The following is a 27,522-nucleotide window of genomic DNA, read 5'->3' as shown; positions in this document are numbered from 1 at the left end:
CAGCACCCCAATAATTGACCTTTTTACATATTCATCTCTCTGGCACAGAACTGTGGAGTCTAATTCCTTCGCGTTGTCATTATGTTCTAATCATCTAATTACCGAACAAAGCAAAAACTTTTAAAATTAATGCTGTTTAAATTCACTTTCACATTTTCCACTCAATCTGCCCTTTTGTATCTGATTAGGGTCACAGTTTGCTGTTTATTTTTTTCTCTGTCTTTAAAAAGACATCAATTTGAGGTGAACATTTTTCACAATGAGACTCATTCGCACGACCCCTTTGGAAAGGTTCAGCAGAGACTGAGTGTGAGTGTGAGAGGAAGCAGCCAATCCCACCCTGCAGCTGTTCGCATGACCGAAAGTGAAAGCGTTTCTTTCAGCTGCTGACTTTCCGGAAAAAAAGGCAGCAGTGAGGAGGGGAATTCAGCAGTGCTGGGGGATTCCCAGCTGATTCGGTGAAGTGGACACTGCACTGACCTCCCTGCAGTTTCACTCTGTCAGTTTCCACGCTCCCTCTGGGACTCCAGCGTCTCCCGGATGGGGCTCAGTTGGTAACCATCGCTGGGGGCTGATTCTGATGGGAAGAACCCACAGCACACCTCAGAAACCCTGGGACAGATGGATTCGAAAGAAGCTGCGGACTTTGACTGCCCCATCTGCATGCAAACACTGCACAAGCCAATCAGGACTCAGTGCCAACATGTGTAAGTAATGCTGGAACATTAAGGAATGTTCTGAGAATGTTATTCTTTCTATTTCTGTAAAACTGGGTGTTCTCTACACATTTAAAAGGCACCTGGATGGGTATATGAGTAGGAAGGGTTGAGAGGGATATAGGCCAAGTGCAGGCAAATGGGACGAGATTGGGTTGGGATAGCTGGTCGGCATGGACAAGTTGGACCGAAGGGTCTGTTTCTGTGCTGTACATCTCTATGAAAGGTTTAAGTATATTTTTGAAATAAAAAAAAAGGTTTAAGTTGATATTGGTCAAGCAGCACAAGAGGAGAGGTTATAAGGTGCTCAAATGGCAGCTGCTCCAGTAAAAGCTGGAAATCTGAAATAGAAACAGAAAGCAACTCAACAAATCTGCCTGTGTCTGCGGAACAAGGAACAGATAATGTTTTGAGTTCCATGACCCTTCTTCATTTATTATTAACTCTGTTTCTCTCTCCATCAATGCTGCCAAAATCTGCTGAGTTTCTCCAGCATTCTCTGTTATTTTGTATAGAAGACTAGGTCTCAGCCACAGTTCTGAATGCCATATTGGAGGCAGCACAGGAAATGAAGAGAGTGTGCAAGAGAGCTATACAGCAATGGTTCCAGGAATGAGAAACTTCAGCTCTGAGGGTAGACTGGAGAAGTTTTGTTGGGGAGGAGAAGGCAGAGGGGAGATCGTGTCTGGACAAAGTGGATGAGGAGCGACTGTTCCTGCTTGTAAAATGATCAAGGAACAAAGTGCGCAAGTTTAAAAAGAAGCAAATGTGATGTGGGAGAAAATCTTTTTTTGCCCTGTTAGGAGTCAGGGTTCAGAATGCACTGCCTGGAAATCTGGGTGGAGACAGCTTCAGTTGAGGAATTCAGGACTGGCATTGGATGGTTATTTAAGTAAAAGCAAAGTGCAGGGTTAGGGGGGCAAGGCAGGAGAATAGAATTGAATTGAATTAATTGTCTTGTGTACCGAGGCACAGTGAAAAGCTTTGTCTTGCAAGCAATACAGACAGATCACAGAGTTAAGTAGCATGGCTAAGTAGATAAATAGCATAGATAAGTAAATATCACTATTTTAATACCACCATTTTAAAAGAATCAGTGCCCGCACAGTGGGCTGAATGGCCTCCTTCAGCACTGTAACAATTCTGTTTACAATAAAAGCAGAGAGGGAGGTAAAAAGGTGTTTGTAACAAGAGGTGATCTGATTTAACCAGAGGAGGTTGAGCCCCTGGAGGGAGTGTGACTGAGCACCTTAATGATTGACTTTTAGCTTTATTTCTTTATTTTTCTCCTTAATACGAAGAACGCTGTAATGTTTAACTTTTAACTTTGTTCTTTCTTTCTACCTTGTTCCTATGATTCTGTGATGTGGAGGTGCCGGTGTTGGACTGGGGTAGGCAAGGTCAGAAGTCGGATGACACCAGGTTATAGTCCAACAGATGTATTTGAAATCACAAGCTTCTGGAGCACTGCTCCTTTGCGTTCACTCTGTCTGATGAAAGAGCAGCGCTCCGAAAGCTTGTGATTTCAGATAAACTCATTGGACTATAATCTGGTATAGTGTGACTTCTGATTTATGATTCTGTACCTAGGAACCCGTACCTAAGATGGTCCCTTGTGTGGCGACATTATAACTTTCCACTGTACTCGCATACTTGACAATAAAATCCAAATCTTAAAATATCTGAACAAAGATCTTGAAGGGACTTGGCAGGGTGGGTGTGAAAGGACACCTCCCCCTTGTGACAGAGACTAGAACTAAAGGTGGGTGGGTGTGAAAGGACACCTCCCCCTTGTGACAGAGACTAGAACTAAAGGTGGGTGGGTGTGAAAGGACACCTCCCCCTTGTGGCAGAGACTAGAACTAAAGGGGGACGAAACTCCATTACCTTTCCAGAGAGTGTGATGGAGGTAGGCACATTGAATATTTTTAAGGCTGAGGTAAACAGTTTCTTGATTGACAAAAGAGTCAAAGGCCCTTGGGAGGTGGACAGGAAGGAACATGGAATCAAAGCCACAATTAGACCAGGCATAATCTTATAAAACGTAGGAAGGAGGCCATTCCTTCCAGTTCATTGTTGGAATGTTCCTCAACCAGATGTCTATGAACCAGATGTAAGGTGGCCCAACAAAGGAGCACCCATAACATGAGGGAGAACTCTCTTTAGCAGTGAGTGGTGAAGGTTTGGAATGCAGTGCCTGAGAGTGTAGGGGAAGCAGACTCAGTCATGACTTGAGAAAGAGAACAGTATTCTGACGTGAGACAACTTGCTGAACAACAGATAAAAACAATGACTGCTGATGCTGGAAACCAGATTCTGGATTAGTGGCGCTGGAAAAGCACAGCAGTTCAGGCAGCATCCGAGGAGCAGTAAAATCGACGTTTCGAGCAAAAGCCCTTCATTAGGAATGCCGATGAAGGGCTTTTGCCTGAAACGTCGATTTTCCTGCTCCTCGGATGCTGCCTGAACTGCCGTGATTTTCCAGCACCACTAATCCAGAGTGCCGAATTACAGGGAGAGTGCAGTTAGAGCATATTGAGTTACAGTTGTAGAGAACCCAGCATGGATAGGATGGGCAGAATAGCCGTACGGCATGTTGTAATCATTCTATGATTCTTTGATTTTGTTCTTTGGCTGTGAATAAAGTTGGAGCTGTACTATCAGATCACAATCAGCTTCCCAAAAAAAACTCACAATTTGCTTCAAGACTTGATAGAGTTGAATAGACTGCTTCTGAAGTTTGATAAATGAGTTGTATTGATGTGAACTTGGCTAATAGCATGTAACTTAAAGGGGGGGGGGGGATGCTTATAGGTGCCTAAAAATCCATCTTCAGAATTAACTAGGAGCAAAGCAGGGGTAAAGTAATCCACATTGAGGTTAATCTGTATAAATTCACAGCTGTTATAGTATACCTCAGCATAGACGATCTGTCAATCTTGGCTCTGAACTAGGTCCCTACTCCCCACTCTTCCCCATAGCACTTTCTAAGTTTAAGGTTTTATTTATACTTAGATGAATTCAGTGTATAAACATCTTCATGGTCTATACTGATAGGGACAGCTGGTTACACAGTGGTGAAATCTCTGGACTGATAAGCTGCAGAGCGGTGTTCCAATTTCCACAAGTATCTAACAAGAAAATCTGGAACATAGTTTCGATACTATTTCTAATTTATCCTCAATTGTTGTTTAAAAAAAAACCCTCTACTTCGTTTCAGGGAGGGAAGGAAGTCCTTACATGGTCTGGTCCACATGTGACTCCAAACCCACAGCAATGTGGTGGCTCTTAACTGGAAATATTGTGAGCAAGCCAGTCCGTTCAAAAGCAAATGGGGGTGGGTATCAAATGCTGGCCTTGACATAAAATATCACAAAGTTGCTGGGCTGAGTACTTTACCTCATGCTCACTAGTTTGCCTGCAGCAGGTAGGGGTGATCCTTGTAGAGACAAAGTTCCGTCATCAGATTTAGAATATTTTGCATGTACTGTGTGACGCTACCACCATGCAAAATATCTTCGACTGCGAACGGACTGGGCATTCTTGAGTTTTTTGTGGGATCAGGAGAAACAGCAGAATTGCCCTCAAACACAAACTATTACCTCATGGTCCAGCAAAGGTTAAAGAAGATAGCTCACCACCACCTTCCCAAGGGCAACTTGGGTTGGTCAAAGCAACCCGGTTTAGCAGCAGGACCTCTCTCCTGGGTAAGGGGCAACAGCAGGTTTCCACCAATTGACCTGGGGAGTTTGGCAGTTCCAATAAATACACACACTGCATTCTGTACCAGCTCTTCCTTGCTCAGAGTCTTTCATACCAAGCCATATAAGGGGATGCCCAACAAGAACAACTGGGCTGAATGGCCTCTTTCTGTGCCAGAATTTGTATCTCCATGTTTCGATGATTCTATGGGGAAACTGGTGACCAAATGACTCTTCAGACAGATCTGAATGGAAGGGAGAAGGGAGCATTGGAGAGGGTTAGGGAAGTATTTCCAGAGCTTAGAGCGTTGGTAGCTGAAGTTAGGACACCCTGGTGAATGTCTGGCAATGTGCAGGAGGCTAAAGCTGGAGGAATACCGAGATCTCCGAGTTATTACGATTCCAAAGGTTTCAGAGATAGATGGGTGAGTGCGTTGCAGAATTTTAAATGAACATGAGAACTTTGGAATTAAGGAATTGCCAGACTGGATGCTGGTGTAGGTCAGACAGCACAGGGTGATGTACAAAACAAAATATAATGCTTGTTGTTTGCCATTAGATTACTTTGAAGAAAATACCTGAGAGGCTATTTCATTTTGGGAGTTGCCTTGAAGCATACATAGAAGCTAGGAACAGGAGGAGACCATTTGGCCCTTCAAGCCTGCTCTGCCATTCAATATGATGATGGCTGGTCATTCAACTCAGTGGCCTAAATACTTTGTCATATGAAGTCTCCAGCTGGTGAATGGGCAAGTAAACCTGTTGGACTATAACCTGGTCTTGTGGGAAGTTTTGATTTTGTCCACCCCAGTCCAACGCCAGCACCTCCACATCTCTGGGCAAAGGCATTTCTCCTCACTTCAGTCCGAAAAGATTTATCCCTTTTCCTTAAACTCTGACCCCTAGTTCTAGGGTGTCATTAATGCTGAAATCTCCCTTTGCAATCAATAGACTTTGGTTTGGACTCTGCATAATGTACTCACGCTTGGCTTTAGTCCTATCTTTTTATATATGACATGACAGATACATGAACATACAAACAAGGCGCAGAGTAGGTCAATCAGCCCTCGTTTCTGCTCTATTATTCATGAATAGCACAGCTGATCTGATTGTTCCACTTCCTGTTCATTTATGGTAACCTCTCACCTCTTCGAGTAAAAAGTGAGGACTGCAGATGCTGGAGATCACAGCTGAAAATGTGTTGCTGGTTAAAGCACAGCAGGTTAGGCAGCATCCAAGGAACAGGAAATTCGACGTTTCGGGCCAGAGCCCTTCATCAGGATTCCTGATGAAGGGCTCTGGCCCGAAACGTCGAATTTCCTGTTCCTTGGATGCTGCCTAACCTGCTGTGCTTTAACCAGCAACACATTTTCACCTCTCACCTCTTCCTTTTCAATAGTTTATCCACCCTTGTCTTAAAAAAAATCAAATGAACTTGCTTCCACCAACTTTCAAGGAAATATTTCACCAACCCTTGTGAGGGAAATATTTTGGCTTGTTTCTGTTTTCAACGGGTAACCTGGTATTTTGGAACAGTGACCTCCTGGTTTTAGATTCTCCCACAAGAGGAAACATTCTCTCCATTATCTACCATGATCTTATCTGTTTCAATCAAGTCACCTTTACACTTCAAAACTCCAACAAATATTATCTCTCAGTGCCACGTATAACTGCAGCATTATCTCCCTTACTTTTGCCTCCTAGAAGTCTACAGACAATATAGGCATCAGTCCCCCTTTATCCAAAGCAGGTCACTTAGAAACATAGAAATAGAACATAGAAAAAATACAGTGCAGTACAAGCCCTTTGGCCCTCAATGTTGCGCCGATCCAAGCCCACCTAACCTACACCAGCCCACTATCCTCCATATGCCTATCCAATGCCCGTTTAAATGCCCATAAAGAGGGAGAGTCCACCACTGCTATTGGCAGGGCATTCCATGAACTCACGACTCGCTGAGTAAAGAATCTAAAGAAGAACTTCAATAGGATGGTTAAATACAAACTTGCAGGCATTAGTTCCCTAATATCTATGCCCTAAATGTTCATAAAGTTTTTATCCAGTTCTGGGTGTCCCCCTTTAGGATGGACCATTTAATCATAGAATTCCCTCCAGTGTAGAAGAGGCCATGTGGCCCATTGAGTCTGCACCAACCCTCCGAAAAGCATCCTGTCCAGAGTCTCACTAGTATGACTCTTCTTCAGCACAGACAAGAGTTTATATCTTTGTGACTGTCTTTTACTTTTTGTACTCAATTTTGGTCTCTTCGAAAGTGGAAACATTCCAAAGCGTCACACTGGACTTGAAAAGTTAACTCTGATTCTCTTTGCACAGATGCTGCCAGACCTGCTGAGTGTCTCAAGCATTTTCTGTTTGTCTTTGGCATTTTCTCTCTGTCTACTCTATCAAGCACCTTCCTAAGTGCAAAGGCTGTTTTCCCCCCACCCCACCAAGTCATCCTTTTCTTTGTATTGGATAGGAGCCCCAGATTCACTGATTTCGTTTCCTTTCAGCTTTTGCCAGGAATGCCACATCCAAAACTTTGCCATGAACGATGGAAAATGTCCTTTGTGCCGGAATACCACTTCTAACGTGGAGCAGCCAGCAACGGACATTGAGACCTGGATGAGAACGATGAAAGCAAATTGCAGAGGTTGTGATGTTGAGGTTAGTTCACGAAAAGCAGCCTCATGATACTTTGGCTCCATGTGATCCAGACTCTGCACAATCTCATCTCAACATATGGAGTCTGAACAGACTCAACAGGATTTCTCCTGTTTCATCTGAGACACTGGAATACAGGCAAAGTCTAACCAAACCTTGACTCAGTTGTACACTCTCATGGCACCTTACATTTGATAACACACCTCGAGAAGGCACAAGTTCAGGAGTCAGACATCTGGAACAATATCAGGGTTGTAATAGCAGGGGATTTTAACTTTCCAAACATAGACAGGGATTGCCGTTGTGTTGGGGGTTTGGATGAGGAGTAATTTGTTAAATGTGTTCAAGAAAATCTTAATTACTGATATGTAGATGAACTTACCAGAGAAGGAGCAAAACCTGACCGTGTCTTTGGAAATAAGGCAAGTAAAGTGACTGCAGTGTTACTGAGGGAGCACTTTGGGACCAGTGATAATTTTAAAATAGTTATGGAAAAGAATAGGCCTTGTATAAAAGTTAAAGATCTTAATTGGAGTAAGGTAAACTTTGATGGCATGAGGCAGGAACTTCAAGAGTTGATTAGAGTACACTGCTCGCAGGTAAAGGGACAACTGGCAAGTAGGAGACTTTCAAGAGTGAGATAACATGAATCCAGAGGTGCTATATTCCTGTTAGACTGAAGGGTAAGGCTGGTAGGAGTAAAGAACAAAGGTTAAACAACGATATTGAGGCTCTGGTCAAGAATAAGAATGAGTGGTATATTAGATATGTACAACTGTGATAAAGTGAATCTCTTGAGAGGTATAATGGGTGTGGGGGCATTCTTAAGAGGGAAATTAGGAAGACAAGAAGGGAAAAGGGGAGAGCCTTAACAGATAAGGTTAAAGATAATCCAAAGAGATTCTACAAATACACGAGGGGCAAAAAAGCAACAGGGGAGAGAATAACGATCAATGTGGTCATCAATGTGAGGAACTACAGGACATGGGAGAGATACTAAACAAATATTTTACATCAGTTTTTCCTGTGGAGGCTAGCAAACTCAGGGGAAATAAATGTTGATGCCTTGGAAACAGTCCACAGGGGACTAATATACTGGCAGGGAAATTTGCTAGAGCTGCTCGGGAGGATTTAAACTAGTAAGGTGGGACCCAGGGAGATAGTGAGGAAAGAGATCAATCTGAGACTGGTACAGTTGAGAACAGAAGCGAGTCAAACATGGCCAGCAGGGACAAGGTAGGACTAATAAATTAAACTGCATTTATTTCAATGCAAGGGGCCTAACAGGGAAGGCAGATGAACTCAGGGCATGGTTAGGAACATGGGACTGGGATATCATAGCAATTACAGAAACATGGTTCAGGGATGGGCAGGACTGGCAGCTTAATGTTCCAGGATACAAATGCTACAGGAAAGATAGAAAGGGAGGCAAGAGAGGAGGGGGAGTGATGTTGTTGATAAGGGATAGCATTACAGCTGTGCTGAGGGAGGATACTCCTGGAAATACATCCAGGGAAGTTATTTGGGTGGAACAGAGAAATAAGAAAGGGATGATCACCTTATTGGGATTGTATTATTGACCCCCCCAGTAGTCAGAGGGAAATTGAGAAACAAACTTGTAAGGAGATCTCGGCTATCTGTAAGAATAATAGGGTGGTTATGGTAGGGGATTTTAACTTTCCAAACATCGACTGGGACTGCCATAGTGTTAAAGATTTAGATGGCGAGGAATTTCTTAAGTGCGTACAAGACAATTTTCTGATTCAGTATTTGGATGTACCTACTAGAGAAGTTGCAAAACCTAACCTACTCTTGGGAAATAAGGCAGGGCAGGTGACTGAGGTGTCATTGGGGGAGCACTTTGGGCCCAGCGACCATAATTCTATTAGATGTAAAATAATGATGGAAAAGGATAGACCAGATCTAAAAGTTGAAGTTCTAAATTGGAGAAAAGCCAATTTTGATGGTATTAGGCAAGAACTTTCGAAAGCTGATTGGGGGCAGATGTTTGCAGGTAAAAGGACAGCTGGAAAATGGGAAGCCTTCAGAAATGAGATAATGAGAATCCAGAGAAAGTATATTCCTGTCGGGGTGAAAGGGAAGGCTGGTAGGTATCGGGAATGCTGGATGACTAAAGAAATTGAGGGTTTGGTTAAGAAAAAGAAGGAAACATGTCAGGTGTAGACAGGATAGATTGAGTGAATCCTTAGAAGAGTATAAAGGAAGTAGGAGTATACTTAAGAGGGAAATCAGGACGGCAAAAAGGGGACATGAGATAGCTTTGGCAAAGAGAATTAAGGAGAATCCAAAGAGTTTTTACAAATACACTAAGGACAAAAGGGTAACGAGGGAGAAAATAGGGCCTTTGCGTGGAGCCGCAGAAAATGGGAGAGATACTAAACAAATATTTTGCATCAAGTTAAAAATTATACAACACCAGGTTATAGTCCAACAGGTTTAATTGGAAGCACACTAGTTTTCGGAGTGACACTCCGTCATCAGGTGATAATAGAGGGTTCGATCGTAACACAGAATTTATAACAAAAACTTAGTGTGTTGTAACTGAAATTATACATTAAAAAATTGATTGTCTGTTAAGCCTTTCCTCTGTTAGAATACAGTGATAGTTTCCCTTCTTTCATGTGTAAATCACAAAACCTTTTTTTTAAAAGTTGCATTCTCTAGTTAGCTGTTCACAATGGTGATAGCTAGACAGTATGTTGAAGGTAGATAAAAACAATGACTGCGGATGCTGGAAACCAGATTCTGGATTAGTGGTGCTGAAAGAGCACAGCAGTTCAGGCAGCATCCGAGGAGCAGTAAAATCGACGTCTGTATTCCTGATGAAGGGCTTTTGCCCAAAACGTCGATTTTACTGCTCCTCGGATGCTGTCTGAACTGTTTGCACTTCCAGCACCACTAATCCAGAATATGTTGAAGGTGTTTGCCCCCTGTGTTCTCTGTCTATGCCATGATATTTAGATTGATTCTAATATAAAAGGTGAGATAACAGAGTTTTACATAAATTCATGCAGTTTTTGAGCTCAGAGTATTTTGAATATTTTGCATCAGTATTTACTGTGGAAAAGGATATGGAAGATATAGACTGGAAGGAAATAGATAGTGACATCTTGCAAAATGTCCAGATTACAGAGGAGGAAGTGCTGGATGTCTTGAAACGGATAAAGGTGGATAAATCCCCAGGACCTGATCAGGTATACCCGAGAGCTCTGTGGGAAGCTAGAGAAGTGATTGCTGGGTCTCTTGCTGAGATATTTGTATCATTGATAGTCACAGGTGAGGTGCTGAAAGACTGGAGGTTGGCAAACATAGTGCCACTGTTTAAGAAGGGTGGTAAGGAAAAGCCAGGGAACTATAGACCAGTGAGCCTGACCTTGGTGGTGAGCAAGTTGTTGGAGGGAATCCTGAGGGACAGGATGTACATGTATTTGGAAAGGCAAGGACTGATTCGGGATAGTCAACATGGCTTTGTGCATGGGAAATCATGTCTCACAAACTTGATTGAGCTTTTTGAAGACATAACAAAGAGGATTGATGAGGGCAAAATGGTGGACATGATCTATATGGATTTCAGTAAGGCATTCAACAAGTTCCCCATGGGAGATTGATGAGCAAGGTTAGATCTCATGGACTACAGGTAGAACTAGCCATTTGGATACAGAACTGGCTCAATGGTAGAAAACAGAGGGTAGTGGTGGAGGGTTGTTTTTCAGACTGGAGGCCTGTGACCAGTGGAGTGCCACAACGATCGGTGCCACAAGGATGTGAGCATAAGAGGGACAGTTAGTAAGTTTGCAGATGACACCAAAATTGGAGGTGTAGTGGACAGCGAAGAGGGTTACCTCAGATTACAACAGGATCTTGACCAGATGGGCCAATGGGCTGAGAAGTGGCAGATGGAGTTTATTTAGTTAAATGTGTGGTGCTGCATTTTGGGAAAGCAAATCTTAGCAGGACTTATACACTTTATTGTAATGTCCTAGGGAGTGCTGCTGAACAAAGAGACCTTGGAGTGCAGGTTCATAGCTCCTTGAAAGTGGAGTCACAGTTAGGTAGGATAGTGAAGAAGGCATTTGGTATGTTTTTTTTTATTGGTCAGAGTATTGAGTACAGGAGTTGGGAGGTTATGTTGTGGCTGTACAGGACATTGGTTAGGCCACTGTTGGAATATTGCATGCAATTCTGGTCTCCTTCCTATCGGAAAGGTGTTGTGAAACATGAAAGGGTTCAGAAAAGATTTACAAGGATGTTGCCAGGGTTGGAGGATTTGAGCCACAGGGAGAGGCTGAACAGGCTGGGGCTGTTTTCCCTGGAGTGTCGGAGGCTGAGGGGTGACCTTATAGAGGTTTACATAATTATAAGGGGCATGGATAGGCTAAATAGGCAAAGTCTTTTCCCTGGGGTCAGGAAGTCCAGAATTAGAAGGCATAGGTTTGGGGTGAGAGAGGAAGTATATAAAAGAGACCTAAGGGGCAACGTTTTCACACAGAGGATGGTACGTGTATGGAATGAGCTGCCAGTGGAAGTGGTGGAGGCTGGTACAATTACAACATTTAAGAGACATCTGGATGGGTATATGAATAGGAAGGGTGTAGAGGGATATGGGCCGGGTGCTGGCAGGTGGGACTAGATTGGGTTGGGATATCTGGTCGGCACGGACGTGTTGGACCTAAGGGTCTTTTTCCGTGCTGCACATCTCTATGACTCTATTACAAAAGAAGAGATGCTAGGGGTCTTAGGAACAAATAAAGGTGGATAAATCTCTCAGACCAGCGGTGTGCCACAGGGATCAGCAGGGGGTCCACTTTTGTTTCTCATTTCTACATTTGGATGAAAACTTAGTAAGTAAATAATAGTTAGTAAGTTTGTGAATGACACAGAATTAGTATTGGTAGAAGATCCTTTACCCGAAGCACTTGGGACCAGGTGTTTTTCGGAATAGTAACGGTTTCATGGTGAAATTTTGAAAAATCTTACCAGAGGAGCAGACTTCAAAGTAAGAACATGTTTGGCCATGCTCCCCACCCCCCCCCCCCCCCCACCCAACGTTGCATCTGAGTGACACACATGGAGCGGGTGTCAACTTGGGTTAACTGTTTGCTCGCCAGACAACCTTAATGAGAAAACAAAATTCACAAAAAATTTGGATTTTGGAGCTCTTCGGTTTTTGGATGTTCGGATAAAGGATCTTCTGCCTGTAGTATATTTGACAGTGAAGGAGGTTATCTAAGATTATACATGGGTCTTGATCAATTGGGCCAATGAGCTAAGGAGTGGCAGATGGAGTTGAATTTGGATAAATGCGAGGTATTGTAATTTGGTAAAATAAACAAGGACAGGACTTACACAGTTAATGGGAAGGCCCTGTTGTACAGAGAGACCTGGGGTTCAGGTGCATAGTTCTTTGCAAGTTGCCTCACAGGTTAAGAAGGCATTTATCGAGGAGAAAGTGAGGTCTGCAGATGCTGGAGATCAGAGCTGAAAATGTGTTGCTGGAAAAGCGCAGCAGGTCAGGCAGCATCCAAGGAACATGAAATTCGACGTTTCGGGCATTAGCCCTTTCCTGAAGAAGGGCTTATGCCCGAAACATCGAATCTCCTGTTCCTTGGATGCTGCCTGACCTGCTGCGCTTTTCCAGCAACACATTTTCAGCTAAGAAGGCATTTAGCATGCTTGCCTACTTTGTTCAGAGCATTGAGTATAGGATTTGGGATGTCTTGCTGTGGTTGTACAGGACGTTGGTGAGGCCACTATTGGAGTATTGTGTATAGTTCTGGTCGCCCTGTTATAGGAGATTAAATTGGAGAAGGGAGTCTAGGGTCAGAGGGCATAATCTCAGAATAAGAGGTCATCCACTTAAAACAGAGATGAGGAGGAATTTCTTCTGAGGGGAGTGGCTCTGTGGAATTCTTTTCCACAGAAGGCTATCAAGGCTGGGTCATTAAGTATATTCAGGGATGAGATAGAAGATTTTTAATCACTTAGGGAATCAAGGGCTATGCAGGAAAGTGGAGTTAAGGATTATCAGATCGACCATGATCTCATAGAATGACAGAGCAGACTTGATGTGCTGAATGGCCTATGTCTCTCCTGCTATGTTTATGTGTATAACAAAGTGTGGGCTCGTTTTCAGGTGTACCTGATTGACATGAGGGCACATACTACTGTCTGCGCACAGTACCTGAGGGAATATGGTCCAGACTGCAATACAAGTGCAATACCTCGCCCAACACCTGCCTCAGTCAGGTAAGCTTCAGACCTGCCAGGGAAGTAAAAATAATTCCACATCCAAACATCTACTGTTAGATACGATTCCAGAACTTGTTGAACAATCCTAAATGTGACACCAATGACCAATTTACGATAAATGGTTGCACCTATTATGTTGTTCAGTTATGCTCATTAAGAATAGATTCCCTACGGTGTGGAAACAGGCCATTTGGCCCAACAAGTCTACACTGACCCTCTGAATTCCCCCTGATCAATTCCTCGAACAATTTAGCACAGCCAATTCATCTAACCTGCACATCTTTGGACTGTGGGAGGAAACCCACGCAGACACAAGGGAAAATGTGCAAACTCCACACAGACAGTCATCTGAGGCTGGAATTGAAGCTGGGACCCTGGCCCTGTGAGGCAGCAGTGCTAACCACTGAGCCACCGTGCCACCCATCCGGGTAAGAAATGTTCATGCACAAAAAAAGGGAATATATCCAAGTCTTGCATTTTCTTACTCCTGAATTACTCCTGTGTTTGGGGATCCTACACTCGCTATTGCTTTGGCCATGACAATGCTACACTGTTTTCATAGATTATTTTATCTGACTGGTGCCTGAAGGTTTAGACTCTGGGTCTGTCCGATTTGAATTTAGTACAAATGAAATTCAAGCAATTTAATACTTGTTAACCCTTGTATCTCAACATTTCATTAGGTATTCGGTAACTGGGCTAAATATCTTTCATGTAACATGTCATAGTTTCTCTTATAGTTTATTGGATTATGTGCATCACTGAGTGCAAATCTCCAACACAGAGAAACTAGTGATGTTTCACACATTCTGCTTATCTATTTGGTTTGTAGAGACAATTTAAAAGTTGTTTGATGGAATTGTCTTGTAAGTGGTTTCAGAGCTGTTCATCCATCAGCAAACAATATAACACAGTTTGTTTTTCCCTATTTTCAAGTGCCACAGAGCCGAACAGATCTACATTTACTTGCCCGTATTGCCATCAAAGTGGCTATGACATGGGTGACCTTGTGCTGCACTGTTGCACACATCATGATGGTGATTATCAGCATGTCGTAAGTGCTTTCCTGTTGTTTCTTCTTAATCACGAAATTGTTTGCACAATGAAAACATTTACACTGAGTGAGTGCCATTTTTTAGAAAATGTGCCTCATCAGGCAGAAGACACGATGAGTTTATCTGACATTTAAACAAAGAGGACTTTCTGTCCTTCACTCCACACCAAAAAGAAAGACTTAAAGCTTCATCTCGGCCTCTTCCTGTTGGTGAAACAGGGATGGACAGCCAGAACGTGCAGTTGTACAGCATCTTTTGTGACCTCCGAATATCCTAATACTTTTTACAGAAATGGAACTCTTCCAAAGGGGTCATAGAAGGCCTTTGTTCTTTGCATCTAACTGGGACAAACTCCTGTCCATACCAACTGACAAGCTCTATTAAAACATTGAGAATGGAGCCCAGTTTCTGGGAAGATTCACAGTTAACTCTCATATCACTCTTCTTTATGTTGGATTCACCATAACTGATACCTTCTGCATGGGACATCAGTTACATTTAATGTTTATTCTTTGTTCCAGAATTCCTCAAATATTGCTTGAGAAATTCTTGGAATCAAATGAAACAAAGACTTGTGCGTTTCCCGATTACTCCCAATTCCTCCACCTCTGCTGTTTGTGCTCCCAGGACGACCAGTTCCACTCCAGAACATCCCAGATTGCCTCCTCCTTCAAAGACTGCAATTTCCCTTCCCACATGGTTAACAGTCCCCTCCAGTGTATCTCCTCCACTTCCCGTACCTCCCCCCTTGACCTCTATCCATCCAATTGCAATAAGGTTAGAACTCCCCGGTCCTCACCTTTCAGCTCACCAATCACCGGATACAATGCATCATCCTCCACCATTTCCTCCATGTACAGTCAGACCTCACCACCAGAGATATATTTCCCTCCCCACCCCTTTCAGCATTCCGCGGAGACCATTCCTTCCGCGACTCACTCGTTAGATTCCCCCCATCCATCGTCCACTCCCAGCACCTTCCCTTGCCACCGCAATAAGTTCAAAACCTGAGCCCACAACTCTCTCCTCACCTCCGTCCAAGGCCCCAGAGGATCCTTCCACATCTGGCAGAGGTTTCCCTGCACCTCCAAACACCTCATCTACTGTGTCCGTTGCTCTCGATGTGGTCTCCTCCACATTGGAGAGACAGGATGCCAGCTTGTGGAACATTTCGGAGAATATCTCAGAGACACGCACACCAATCAACCCCACCGCCCCGTGGCTGAACGCTTCAACACCCCATCCCATTCTGCCAAGGACTGGGTTGCCTTCACCACCAAATCCTAGCCACCCGACGCCTGGAGGAAGAACGCTTCATCTTCCACCTTCAGACCCTCCAACCACACGAGATCAATGTGAATTTCACCAGTTTCCTCATCTCCCCTCCCCCACCTCATCCCAGATCCAACCCTCCAACTCGGCACTGCCCTCTTGACCTGTCCTACTTGTTCATCTTCCTTCTCAATTATCTGCTCCACCCTCCACTCCAACCTATCACCCCCCCCACCCCTCCACCACCACCACCTTCATCCACCTATGGCATTCCTATCTACCTTTTCCCCAGCCCCACCCCCTCCTATTTATCGCTCAGCTCTCTTGGGCACCCCCTCATTCCTGATGAAAGCTTATGCCCGAAACGTCGACTCTTCTGCTCCCCGGATGGTGCCTGACCGGCTGTGAATTTCCAGCGCCACACGTTTTGACCTAGATAACAAGGAGGACATCCCTACTGTTTTGTTTGTGTTTATGGGTTGAAGGTATCCCTGGTGAGGCCAGCGTTTATTGCCCATCACTGATTGTACTGGAGAAGGGAGTGGTGAGCCACCTTCTTGAATCATTGTGTGTCCTGCTCTCCACCTGAGAGGCCAGAGATCATCAAACCTCCCACCTTGATAGTGATCTCCCACAACCTCTTCCATCAGGCAGAAGACGCAGAAACCTGAACACACACACACACACACACACACACACACACACACACACACACACACACACACACACACACGAACAGGTTTAAGAACGGCTTCTTCCCCATTTTTATTAGAATGAAGAATGGGCTCTCTAATTTTATATAATGTTGGTCTTGTTAATGTTGATCTTGTGTAGTGCACTTTCTGTGCAGTGTAGCCTGAATGCCTTACTCTGTCCAAGTTCTTTTTTCACCCTATGATCTGTATATCCTTGCTTACTCTGCTCTGCCTGTACTGCTCACAAACAAAGTTTTTCACTGTACTTCAGTACATGTGACAATAAATGAAATGAAATCAGAGGAGATGATAGTTGAATATCACATGCAGTGCAAAGTGCAGTACTCCTTCAGTACCGCACTGGGGAGTCTGCTCAGATTATTGTACTCAAGTGGGACGTGAACTCACAATATTACTTACTCAAAAGGTGTGAATGCTTTCAGTGACTCGTTTTAGCTGAAACTGTGGATTCTTGTCCTGTAGGTCTGTCCAATTTGTGCATCGATGCCATGGGGGGAACCAAATTATTACAGCAGGAATTTTATTCTGCACCTGAGAATGCGACACCGATTCCAATACCAATTCTTTGTGGTGAGTGTATTTGACATTGTGTGTGTGTATATCATGCTGATTGTAAGTAATTGGGAAGGTTAATACTATTATGTATTATGAATGGAGCATTAAAGTAAAATTATGCTTTAATTATAGACGTCATTGGTGAGACCACATCTCAAATACTGTGTCTGGTTTCAGTCTCTTTTATTGAAAGATTGAGAGGGGTTTACTCAATTGATACCAGCAATCACTAAGTTTTCTTAGAGCCAACACAGCACAGTTGGTCCATCAGATCCACACAGACAAAAAATGAATGATGTGGAGGTGCCGATGTTGGAATGAGGTGGTTAGACAGATTGGGAAGGAAACAGAAGTTGCTGGAAAAGCTCAGCAGGTCTGACGGCACCTGTGGGAGAAAATAAATCAGAGTTCATGTTTCGAGTCTGAGGGAGGGTCACTGGATCCAAAATGTTAACTATGATTTTTCTTCACAGATGCTGCCAGAACTGCTGAGCTTTTCCGGCAATTTCTACTTGTGCTCCTGGTTTACAGCATCTGCAGTTCTTTTGGTTTTTAGTTCGACGGTTTGGGCTAGTTTACCCTGGAGTTTAGAGTGAGGGTGATCACAATGAATAATATGTTGACAATGTGGATGTGCAAATGATAGTTCCTTCCGTGGGTAAGTCCAGAACTAGGGGGTATTGTTAAAAATTAGGTATTGCCTACTGATATGAGGAGAAGTACTTTCTCTCATAGAGTCCCTACAGTGTGGAAGCAGGCCATTTGGCCCCTCAAGTCCACACCAACCCTCTGATGAGCATCCAAGTGCGGGAAAGTGAGATCATTGTAGGTTTAGTGTAGCTTTGACAGTACAGGCTCGATAGGCCAAAGGGCCTCTTCTGTCGTGTAGGATTCTATGATCCTTTGCAGAAGTGATGACTTGGGAAACAGTGGAGAAACAGGACAAAGTCTTACTGTCTGAATGTTAACCTCGAATACTGCTTTCTTTCCTGATTTCAGAATTTTCATCAAGACGAAGAATTGATGCTGCAAGACACCATCTGGAATTCGTATAAGCAATTTGATTAAATCCCTTTTGAAGAAAGGGATTTTCCTGCAGAAAATCACACTCTTTTCTTTAAAAGATAGGCATGCTTTTCAAATCCGCTTTTCTAAAAGTGACTTTGCAAGCAAGCTTTGAGGAATCTCATCCCAGATCCTGATGAAGATTGGTTTGGATTTTTGTTTGGAGCATTTCTGAAAGAACCTTTCTGCTCAGTGATGAAACATTGTCAATCTTGCAGCAATAATTCCTTGTGATGTACTGTCTGAGCTGAGGCTTCCTTTTGATGAATGTTTGTTTTCAGTAATGAATCTTCAATGTATCATGACAATAATCCGAGCATTATAACACTGTCCTTATTCTTTTGTCGAATGGAGGCCCCCATTGCCAAAGCCAGTGTGTGCTTCCCATCCCTAATTGCCCTTTGGATTGATGACTGAATGGGTCATTTCAGAGGGCAGTTAAGGGTGAAATACATCACTCTGGGTCTGGAGTCATGTGTAGACCAGACTGGGTAAGAACAGCAGTTGCCCCCCTCTCAGGGGCATTACTGAACCAGGTTTTTTCTACTGTAATTGATCTTCATTTCATGGTCACCATTACTGACACTAGGATTTGCATTAAATCATTTGGATTGACTATTGATTTAAGTTCCAGTGGGTGGATTTTGAGCATGTGTCCCCAGAACATAGCCTGGGATTCTGGATTAGTACATACTGATATAAAAACAGGGACTGTCGATCCTACTATACAATTCAATAACATCATAGCTTCTCTGATTTTAACTTTGACTCTATAATTCTGGTATCATAATGCCACTATCACAATGTGAATCTTTGTAACTCTTTTCCCTTCTCCATCGCTTTCTAATCTGAATGACCATCTTGCCATACTGTTCTCCTTTCTCTGTCACCTATGTTGTATTGTTTATGTGTTGCCATTCCATCTGTTCCAACACAGTCGCCATATCTTGCAACATCTGATACTTCCTCCTGTAGGAATGGCCATCTTTGCTCCTGTCCTATGAATGAACAGCAGTGTAGATGAGATGAACCTTTTCCCTTGAGGTAACAAATATACCTGTGTCCTGAACAATATCTATTCCTCAACTGACATCATTAAAACCTAATTGTCTGGTCACTATACATTGATGTAAGTGGGATTTTCCTGGCTGCTGTGTTCTAATATTGCAACACACCAAAAAGTACCTCCTACTGTGAAGCCCTTTATAGTAAATGGGACTGAAAGGTACAGAAGACAATGTCATGTGCATTTGGAGGTGGAAACTACAGCTCAGAATCCGAGATCCAACATCAAGTCGTACACAAAGTCTCAGGAACATGTCTGTTCTGTCAGTGTAACCTGGGACTAGTTACTAACATGCAGTAATTGCTTCTAGTTAGATTGCTGAGTGGTTTTCCTTTGGGCCAAGCAGGCCCCATTGTTTCCTTCCTTGAAAGAGGATGCTACTATCAAACTTCCCCAGTGTTGAGGTACACACTCCGTTTACATGCATGTCGAGCAATTTTGAGGGTGTGAAAATTGTCGTATAAATGCAAGTCTTTCTTTTCTCTCCCTTTAATTCTCTTCCTTTGTATCTTTCTCTCTTTATCCCTTTGTCCCCCTCATTCTCTATTTCCCCCCTTTATTTCTGCCTCTTTTTCTCTCCCCTTCTTTCTCTCTCCCTTATTCTGTCCTTTCTCTTTCTTTTACTCTTTTTCTCTGCCATATCTCTCTTCCTGCCTTTCTTTATCTCTTTTCCCTCTCTCTCTCTCTCTCTCTTCCCCCCCCCCCCTCACCTTTCTCTACCTTACTTTCAGTCTCTCTCTCTCATTCTTCTCTGTGACTGACAGAAGTGCAGGTGAATCTTCTTTTATACCCATTGTTGGCATTCTCCAACTTTCGGCTGATCAAATAAGATTCTTCTTGAAGAAATTGAAACAACAATGAGGAAATTCCAAGTAGAAATCCCTCCAACATTTGCCCTTGACTTGGTACTTTGGCACTGGGGATTAATCCTGTGTTTGTTTTCCCTGCCTCATTCTGTAACTTGCCTTTCCACTCAGAGCAAGACTGCGTACAGAGCTTAGTGCAAGTAACACAACTTCCTGAAATATGTCCATCAATATATTCTGTTGTCTTTTAAGTGACACCTTCAAAATTCTATTTAAAATATATCTTCTGCATTTCATTACCTATTTTATTTGCATTGAAGAGTAAAGCTTGCACAATAAACATATATGAACTTTAATCTGAAATGTGTTTCCCAATCTTGCCTCCCTTAATGATGATTTTATGGTGGTTAATTTTTGACTGACCTAACGAATGATTAGCACTTTCCTAGATAATAGCACAGGCATAATAATTGAGATTCCTCATCCAAGAGTCAAATAATAGGAACAGGAATAGGCCACTCAGCCCCTTGAGGCTGCTTTACCATTCAAGAGGGTGGAGGTTTGATTAAGGAGGTAGACTCTTAGCGAGTGTCTGAAAAGAGGATTTTTGTGTCAGAGAGAGCAGTAAGTGAAGGGAGGTGATTCAAGAACTGGAGGTGTTTTTAAAATAATGTATCTGTGAGACATGAGATCAGCATTTATTGCCCATTTCTAATTGCCCTTGAGAAGGTGAGGGTGAGCTGGCTTCTTGAACCACTGCAGTCCATGTAGACCTACAATGCCGTTAGGCAGGGACTTCCAGAATTCTGACCCAATGACACTGAAGAAAAGATGATACATTTCCGAGCCAGGATAGTGAGCGGCTTGGAGGGGAACTTGCAGGTGACAGAGCTGCCCTGTATCTGCTGCCCTCCCCCATGTGTAAGTGGTAGAGGCTACTGACATGAACAGTGCTGTCTAAAGAACTTCAGATAATGTGCTAGGCATTGTTTTGTCTCAAAGTTAGTATGAAATATATCTTTAAGAGACACTGCTGCCTCACAGCGCCTGAGATCCGGGTTCAATTCCCGACTCAGGCGACTGACTGTGTGGAGTTTGCACATTCTCCCCGTGTCTGCGTGGGTTTCCTCCGGGTGCTCCAGTTTCCTCCCACAGTCCAAAGATGTGCGGGTCAGGTGAATTGGCCATGCTAAATTGCCCGTAGTGTTAGGTAAGGGGTAAATGTAAGGGTCTGGGTGGGTTGCGCTTTGGCAGGTTGGTGTGGACTTGTTGGGCCGAAGGGCCTGTTTCCACACTGTAAGTAATCTAATCTAATATCATCATCATATCAGGTCTCCAACATAGTGTGACAGCTTCCAGTATGGCATATTGAGAGGAGAATGCTTCAGTTTTTGACTTCATTGCTCAGTAGAAACCCATACACAGCAATACCTGGGATTGTGATATATGTACATGCCAGGAGCTATTATAAGAAACATCTATTGAATCTTTCAATGCTATGTCATCCATTTGTGATTCATTGGAGCTTAAAATATGTATCACCTCATCAGGCATGGATTGTAGACTAAAGGTAATAATTGTATCAGTGCAGTGATGGCTGATTGTGAGAGTGGAACAGATCTGGGTGAACAGCAATCAACATTTATAAAGAAACAACTCCTAGATCCTAGATATGACAGGTAAGTGGCAGGTGGAATTTAACCCTAATAAGTGTGAGGTGATGTACTTTGGAAGAATTAACTAGACAAGAGAATATGAGGCGAAAGTGAAGACTGGAGATTCGAGTGGAGAGTGTGGATGCATTCCTGATGAAGGGCTTATGCCTGAAACATTGACTTTCCTGCTCTTCAGATGCTGCCTGCCCTGCTGTGCTTTTCCAGCACCACACTCTCGACAGTATCCAATGAATGGCAGAGTACGAGAAAACCCAGAGCGATAGGGAGATTGAGAGGTTCTTTTCCACAGATCCGTGGAGGTGGTGGGACAGGTTAATAGAGGAGGTAAGAAGGCAGGGCATAGATGAGAGGAGCAAGGAGGCCATGTTGGAGCTGTACAGGACTTTGGTGAGACCACACCTAGAGTACTGTGTGTGGTTCTGGTCCCCACACTGTAGGAAGGATGTGACTGCACTGGAGGAGGTGCAGAGGGAGATTCCCCAGGATGGTACCTGGGATGGAGCATCTCAGTGATAGAGCGAGGCTGGATAACCTCGGGCTGTTTTCTTTGGAGCAGAGAAGGTTGAGGGGGGAACCAGATAGACGGACATAAGATTATAAGGGGCATGAACAGGGTGGATAGGAAGCAGCTGTTCCTCTTAGTTGAAGACTCAAGAACAAGGGGACATCATTTCAAGGTGAAAGGCAGGAAGTTTAGAGGGAATTCTGGGAAAGACGAGGAATCTGGAATGCACTGCCACCTTTAAATGTTTCAATGATTCTATGCATGCTTGACATTTGATAACATTCAAGGCCAAGAGCTGGAAAGTGGAATTAGCCTGCTTGACTAGATGAGTACAGCTCCGACAATACTCAAGAAGCTTGAAATCATCCAGGACAAAGCAGCCCATTTGACCGGCACCACATCCACCCTCTTCAATGTTTATAACCACTGCAGCAATATTTCCACAGCTACTCACCTCCAGGAACACTTTCCAAACCTGCAACCTTAATCACTTAGAAGGACAAGTACAGCAGATACATGGAAACACCACCACCTACAAGATCAGCAGTTGAATGTCCTTTGCCCCAGCTGGAAGGGAACATTCCTGTATGGCAGTTGTTGTGTGGTGTCCATTGGTGGACATTGCTGGCTGGTCTGGCTTGTCTCGCCCCTCCCTAATTTCCCCTTGAGAAGGTGAGGGTGAGCTTCGTCTTGAATCGCTGCGGTCCATCTGCTGTGGGTTGACCCACAATGCCCTTAGGGAGGGAATTCCAGGATTCTGACCCAGCAACAGTGAAGGAACAGCAACATATTTCCAAGTCACGATGGTGAGTGGTTTGGAGGGGAACTTGTAGGGTGTGGTATTCCCATGTATTTGCTGTCCTTGTCCTTCTAGATGGAAGTGATTGTGGGTTTGGAAGATTCTGTCTAAAGAGCTTTGGTGGGAGATCCATTATGTCTGCCTTGCTGGGCTCTGCCCAGACACTCAAAATGGTGCATTCACCCTCCCTTATTACCCATTGTGGTGAAAATCACTGCTTTTAGACCCCTAGGACTGTTATTTATTAGTTTTGGTGGATGTGAGCATAGGAGGTATAGTTAGTAAGTTTGCAGATGACACCATAATTGGAGGTGTAGTGGACAGCGAAGAAGATTTCCTCAGATTACAATGGGATCTTGATCGGGTGGGCCAATGGGCTGAGGAATTGCAGATGGAGTTTAATTTAGATAAATGCGATGTGCTGCATTTTGGAAAGGCAATTCTGGGCAGGACTTATACACTTAATGGTAAGGTCCTGGAGAGTGTTGCTGAACAAAGATACCTTGGAGTGTAGGTTCATAGCTCCTTGAAAGTAGAGTTGAAGGTAGATAGGATAGTGAAGAAGATGTTTAGTATGCATTCCTTAATTGGTCAGAGTATTGAGTACAGGGGTTAGGAGGCTGTACAAAGTCATAGAGTCATAGAGATGTACAGCACGGAAACAGACACTTAGGTCCAACTTGTCCATGCCAACCAGATATCCCAACCCAATCTAGTCCCACCCTAAACCTAATCATGAGGGACATGGATAGGATAACTAAACAAAGTCTTTTCTCTGGGAATGGGGGAGTTCAGAACTCGAGGGCATAGGTTTAGTGTGAGGGGGAAAGATATAAAAGAGACCTAAGGGCCAACTTTTTCACGCAGGGTGGTGCATGTGTGGAATGAGCTGCCAGAGGATGAGGTGGAGGCTAGTACAATTGCAACATTTAAGAGGCATTTGGATGGGTATATGAATAGGAAAGGTTTGGGGGGATATGGGCCGGGTGCCGGCAGGTGGGACTAGATTGGGTTGGGATATCTGGTCGGCATGGACGGGTTGGACCGAAGGGTCTGTTTCCATGCTGTACATCTCTATGACTCTATGACTCTATAAGCTGGAAGGGATGCTGAGGGACTTGAATATTCAGTACTCTGTAAGATATCTGGCACGTGAGGGTCCGTGTTTAATTTTGACTCCTCGGAAAAGACAGAGGACTTCCTGGACACCTTAAAATAGACTGGCTGGCTCAAATAATATGGACAATCGATGTTCACGTTGTTTTATCTGTAGTTTGCCTGGTTTACCTGGTTTTGTCTTTTTAATGTGGGGGGGATCTTCCCTTTTCTTCTTTCTCTCTCCTTCTCTCTCCTCTCCCTTCTTTCTCCCGTCCCATTTTCCTTTGTTTGTCTATCATTTTCTATCACCGATTAAGAGAAAAAAGATACTTCCAAGCCTTAGAAAGGAAAGCGTTGATGTAGCCTTGCTGCAAGAAGCACATCTAACCGATCCGGAGCACACCTAACCGATCCGGAGCACTTAAAGTTACAGCAGAGAGGGTTCGGCCAGGTGGTTTCTCATCCTTGAATTCAAAAAGTAGAGGAGTAGCTATACTCATTCAGAAGCATCTACCATTTCAGTTGTTAGACCAGATTAAGGATGAATGTGGATGGTTTCTGATCCTTAAAGCTTTAATACATGGAGAGGAATATGGAATCTGAATGTATATTGCCCCCCTGGCACACCCCCTCAAATTTTTAATGGATGGGCTCTCGAGATTGATGGCTCTTGGGGTGCGTCATACAATTATAGCGGGGGGATTTTAACCGACTTATGGATCCTGAAATGGATAGGATGCCTAGGGTTTTGCAGGTAAATCTCTGCAATCCAGGCAGCTGGTGGGCCTGAACAGGGAGCTGGGGTTGGTGGATGTATGGAGATGTCTTCACCCTGAGGGTAGGGATTTCACCTTCTTCTCTAACCCACACAAGTGCTACATGAGGATTGACATGTTTTTTGCCTCATCGGCCTTTTTGAATTTGGTGCTGTCCTGTAGAATTGGGAACCATAGCCATTTCTGACCATGTGGCAGTGGACATGGAGGTCAGGGCCGGTGGCGATGGACAGGCTCGCAGCACTGCTCATTGGATCCTTTCCTCCTGAAAGTTCATTGAGTATTTTTCATGGGATTTTAACAATTTCTGGGTCATTAATTTAGGTCCAGCCAGTAATCTGTCGGTGCTCTGGGAGACTACCAAGGCCTATGCAGGGGGTTTAATTATTTCTTACTCAGCAACTCAGAAGCAGCAGACAGGAGAGCTGCAGCGTCTGCTCGAGATTCGGCTGAAGGCACCAGAGACAGCATATTTTGACAGACTGTCTGTAACTAAGCCTCCAGGCTGCTCTGAATGCTGCGCTCACCCAGACAGCAAATAGGGAAATCTCCTTAGCGAAACTGAGGTTATTTGAATATGGTGATAAACCGGTTGGGTGCTTAGCCAGAAAGAAGAGTTCCCACCCCCCCACCCCCCCACCCAATCTATCACATCCATTAGAGAGGGTGCTGGTACGATCACCTGTGATCCCAGAAAGATTAACACAGCATTCAGGAAGTTCTACTCTGGGTTGTACCAGTTGGAGGGCTGTGAGGACAGATTGGAGAAGATGGAGTCCTTTTTTCAAGACCTTGGCCTTGGGCGCAGGCATCTCTTTTGAATGCCCCTCTGACAATCCTTGAGATACAGGAGGTGGTGAGGCAGCTCCAGAGTGTTAAAGTGCCTGGCCCAGATGGATTTCAGATCGAGGTTTATGAGGAGTTTATAGACATACTGACTGGGCCAATGTTGGATATGTACAATTACTCAGACACTTAGGATTGCCTCCCATCCTCCCTGACAGAGGCAAATATTTCTCTTATTCTCAAGAGAGGGAAACCCCCAGAGGATTGAACTTCATACAGGCCCACATCATTATTAAATGTGGACTTTAAAATTTTCTCAAAAATGCTGGTGTTAAGGTGAGAGAAGGTCTTACCTCCATTGTAAAGGAGGACCAGACAGATTTTATTTGGGGTCGCAGGTCCTCAAATAATATTCGGTGAGTGATAAATATAGTCCAGATGTGCCAGCAAGGGTTGACTCTCGGCATGGTAGTCTCCCTGGATGCAGAGAATGTATTTGACCGGGTGGAGTGGCCATACCTCTTTTATGTCCTGGAACAGTTTGGCCTTGGAGGAGGTTTTGACAGATGGGCGGCAGTGTTATATAGTAACCCTAAAGCAGCAGTTCTCACTAATGGTATACCGTCTGACAATTTTAGTATTGGCCGAGACAGCCGACAAGGGTACCCGCCTCTCACTGTTGCTATTTACATTAGTGACTGAGCCATTGGCGGAGGCCATCCAGAGGGACCCCAATATAACTGCCCCAGAGGTGGGGTCAGGCAGGTATAGGATCACTGTTTACGCAGATGGTGTTGTTCTGTTTCCAACTAACCCGACCGTATCTGTCCCCTGCTTAGTACAGTTGATTAATTTATTTGGCTCTTTCTGGAGTACCCGATCCAGGGGTCGGAATCTGATTCCCTTTCAGTTGGTCACAGGGAAGCATTTTTATCACCCCTGCTTTTGATCAATAATATAAAGCTAACTTTGTGCAGTTGCTACAGAAGATAAGACAGGACCTTCGGCGCTGGGACGATCTTCTGATACCCTGCCTGGGTAGAAAAGCTCTGGTTAAAATGAATGTTCTTCCACGTTTATTACATCCCATGCAAATGCTTTTTTTGATGGTGCCCCGGCAGGCGGTACAGAGGCTTAACAGCTGGCTCGGCCCTTTAATCTGGCATTACAGGTGGCCTCTTATGGAGCTGGTCAAATTACATGACCACCTAAAAAGGAATCAGATTCCACCCCCGAAAGAGCCAAATAAATTAATCAACTGTATTAAGCAGGGCACAGATACCGCTGGGGATGAGAGGATGTGGATTTTCCAGACTGTAAGAAATACCAACTAAGTTCCCAACTATCCTATGTGGCTGTTTGGGCTTGCCAGGACCCGCTGTCAATTTGGCTGGATGTCGAGGACTCCCAGGCAAAAGGTCCCCTCATTACTCTGTTGTTCATGGACAAGTTGAGAACTGTTATGGACCATTGCAAAAATCCAATTGTCCTTAACATGGAAAATAATGCGACAAAGTGAGGCTTGTTTGACGGGGAGGTCATGATATCTCACAAGCAGCTGAGTCAGAAATATGAGCTATCTAGGAGGGATTTCTTTCATTACTTTCAGACTAGGGACTTCGTACTGAAAAAGACGACATTAATGGCTAGTCCCTATAAGTCCGATATGGAGAGGACAGTGCTTCGATCCACAGGCACTCTCTCGGTCAGCACTCTCTATCACTTATAGGAGGTAATGTCTCGAAGGACATCGAGCAGCTGTAAGGAATCTGAGCTCAGGAATTGGGGTAGAGATCTCACCAAAGGAGTGGAAGGATATTTGGGAGAATGTAAGGAAAATTTCAATCTGCAAAAGGATGCAGGCTGTGCAATTGAAGGGACTCCCCAGGACTTATTTGGCGCCAGAGCGACCTGTGAAATTTGAAACGGGAGCATCCCCACTGTGCCCCAAATGTAAAATAGACGTTGGTTCTCTTACTCACTGCTTGTGGGCATG

At 44.0% G+C, this 27,522-nt stretch overlaps 1 protein-coding gene across 1 annotated transcript; it reads left to right on the top strand.

Annotated features, from left to right (window-relative positions):
• Positions 1 to 348: 348 nt before the first annotated feature.
• LOC132815529 (E3 ubiquitin-protein ligase RNF166-like) lies at positions 349 to 20,242 on the top strand. Its single transcript, XM_060824528.1, has 6 exons — positions 349 to 707; positions 6,931 to 7,084; positions 13,236 to 13,348; positions 14,288 to 14,405; positions 16,857 to 16,964; positions 17,949 to 20,242. Exons 1-6 carry the CDS (start codon positions 622 to 624, stop codon positions 18,015 to 18,017), a joined length of 648 nt encoding a protein of 215 aa, XP_060680511.1. The 5' UTR covers positions 349 to 621; the 3' UTR covers positions 18,018 to 20,242.
• The last annotated feature ends 7,280 nt before the right edge of the window (positions 20,243 to 27,522 follow it).

The sequence above is a fragment of the Hemiscyllium ocellatum genome, chromosome 4 (genome assembly GCF_020745735.1).
Source record: "Hemiscyllium ocellatum isolate sHemOce1 chromosome 4, sHemOce1.pat.X.cur, whole genome shotgun sequence".
In the NCBI taxonomy this organism is placed as follows: Eukaryota; Metazoa; Chordata; class Chondrichthyes; order Orectolobiformes; family Hemiscylliidae; genus Hemiscyllium; species Hemiscyllium ocellatum.
The sequence above is the reverse complement of the archived record's forward strand: the minus strand, read 5'-3'. Positions and strand labels throughout refer to the sequence as shown.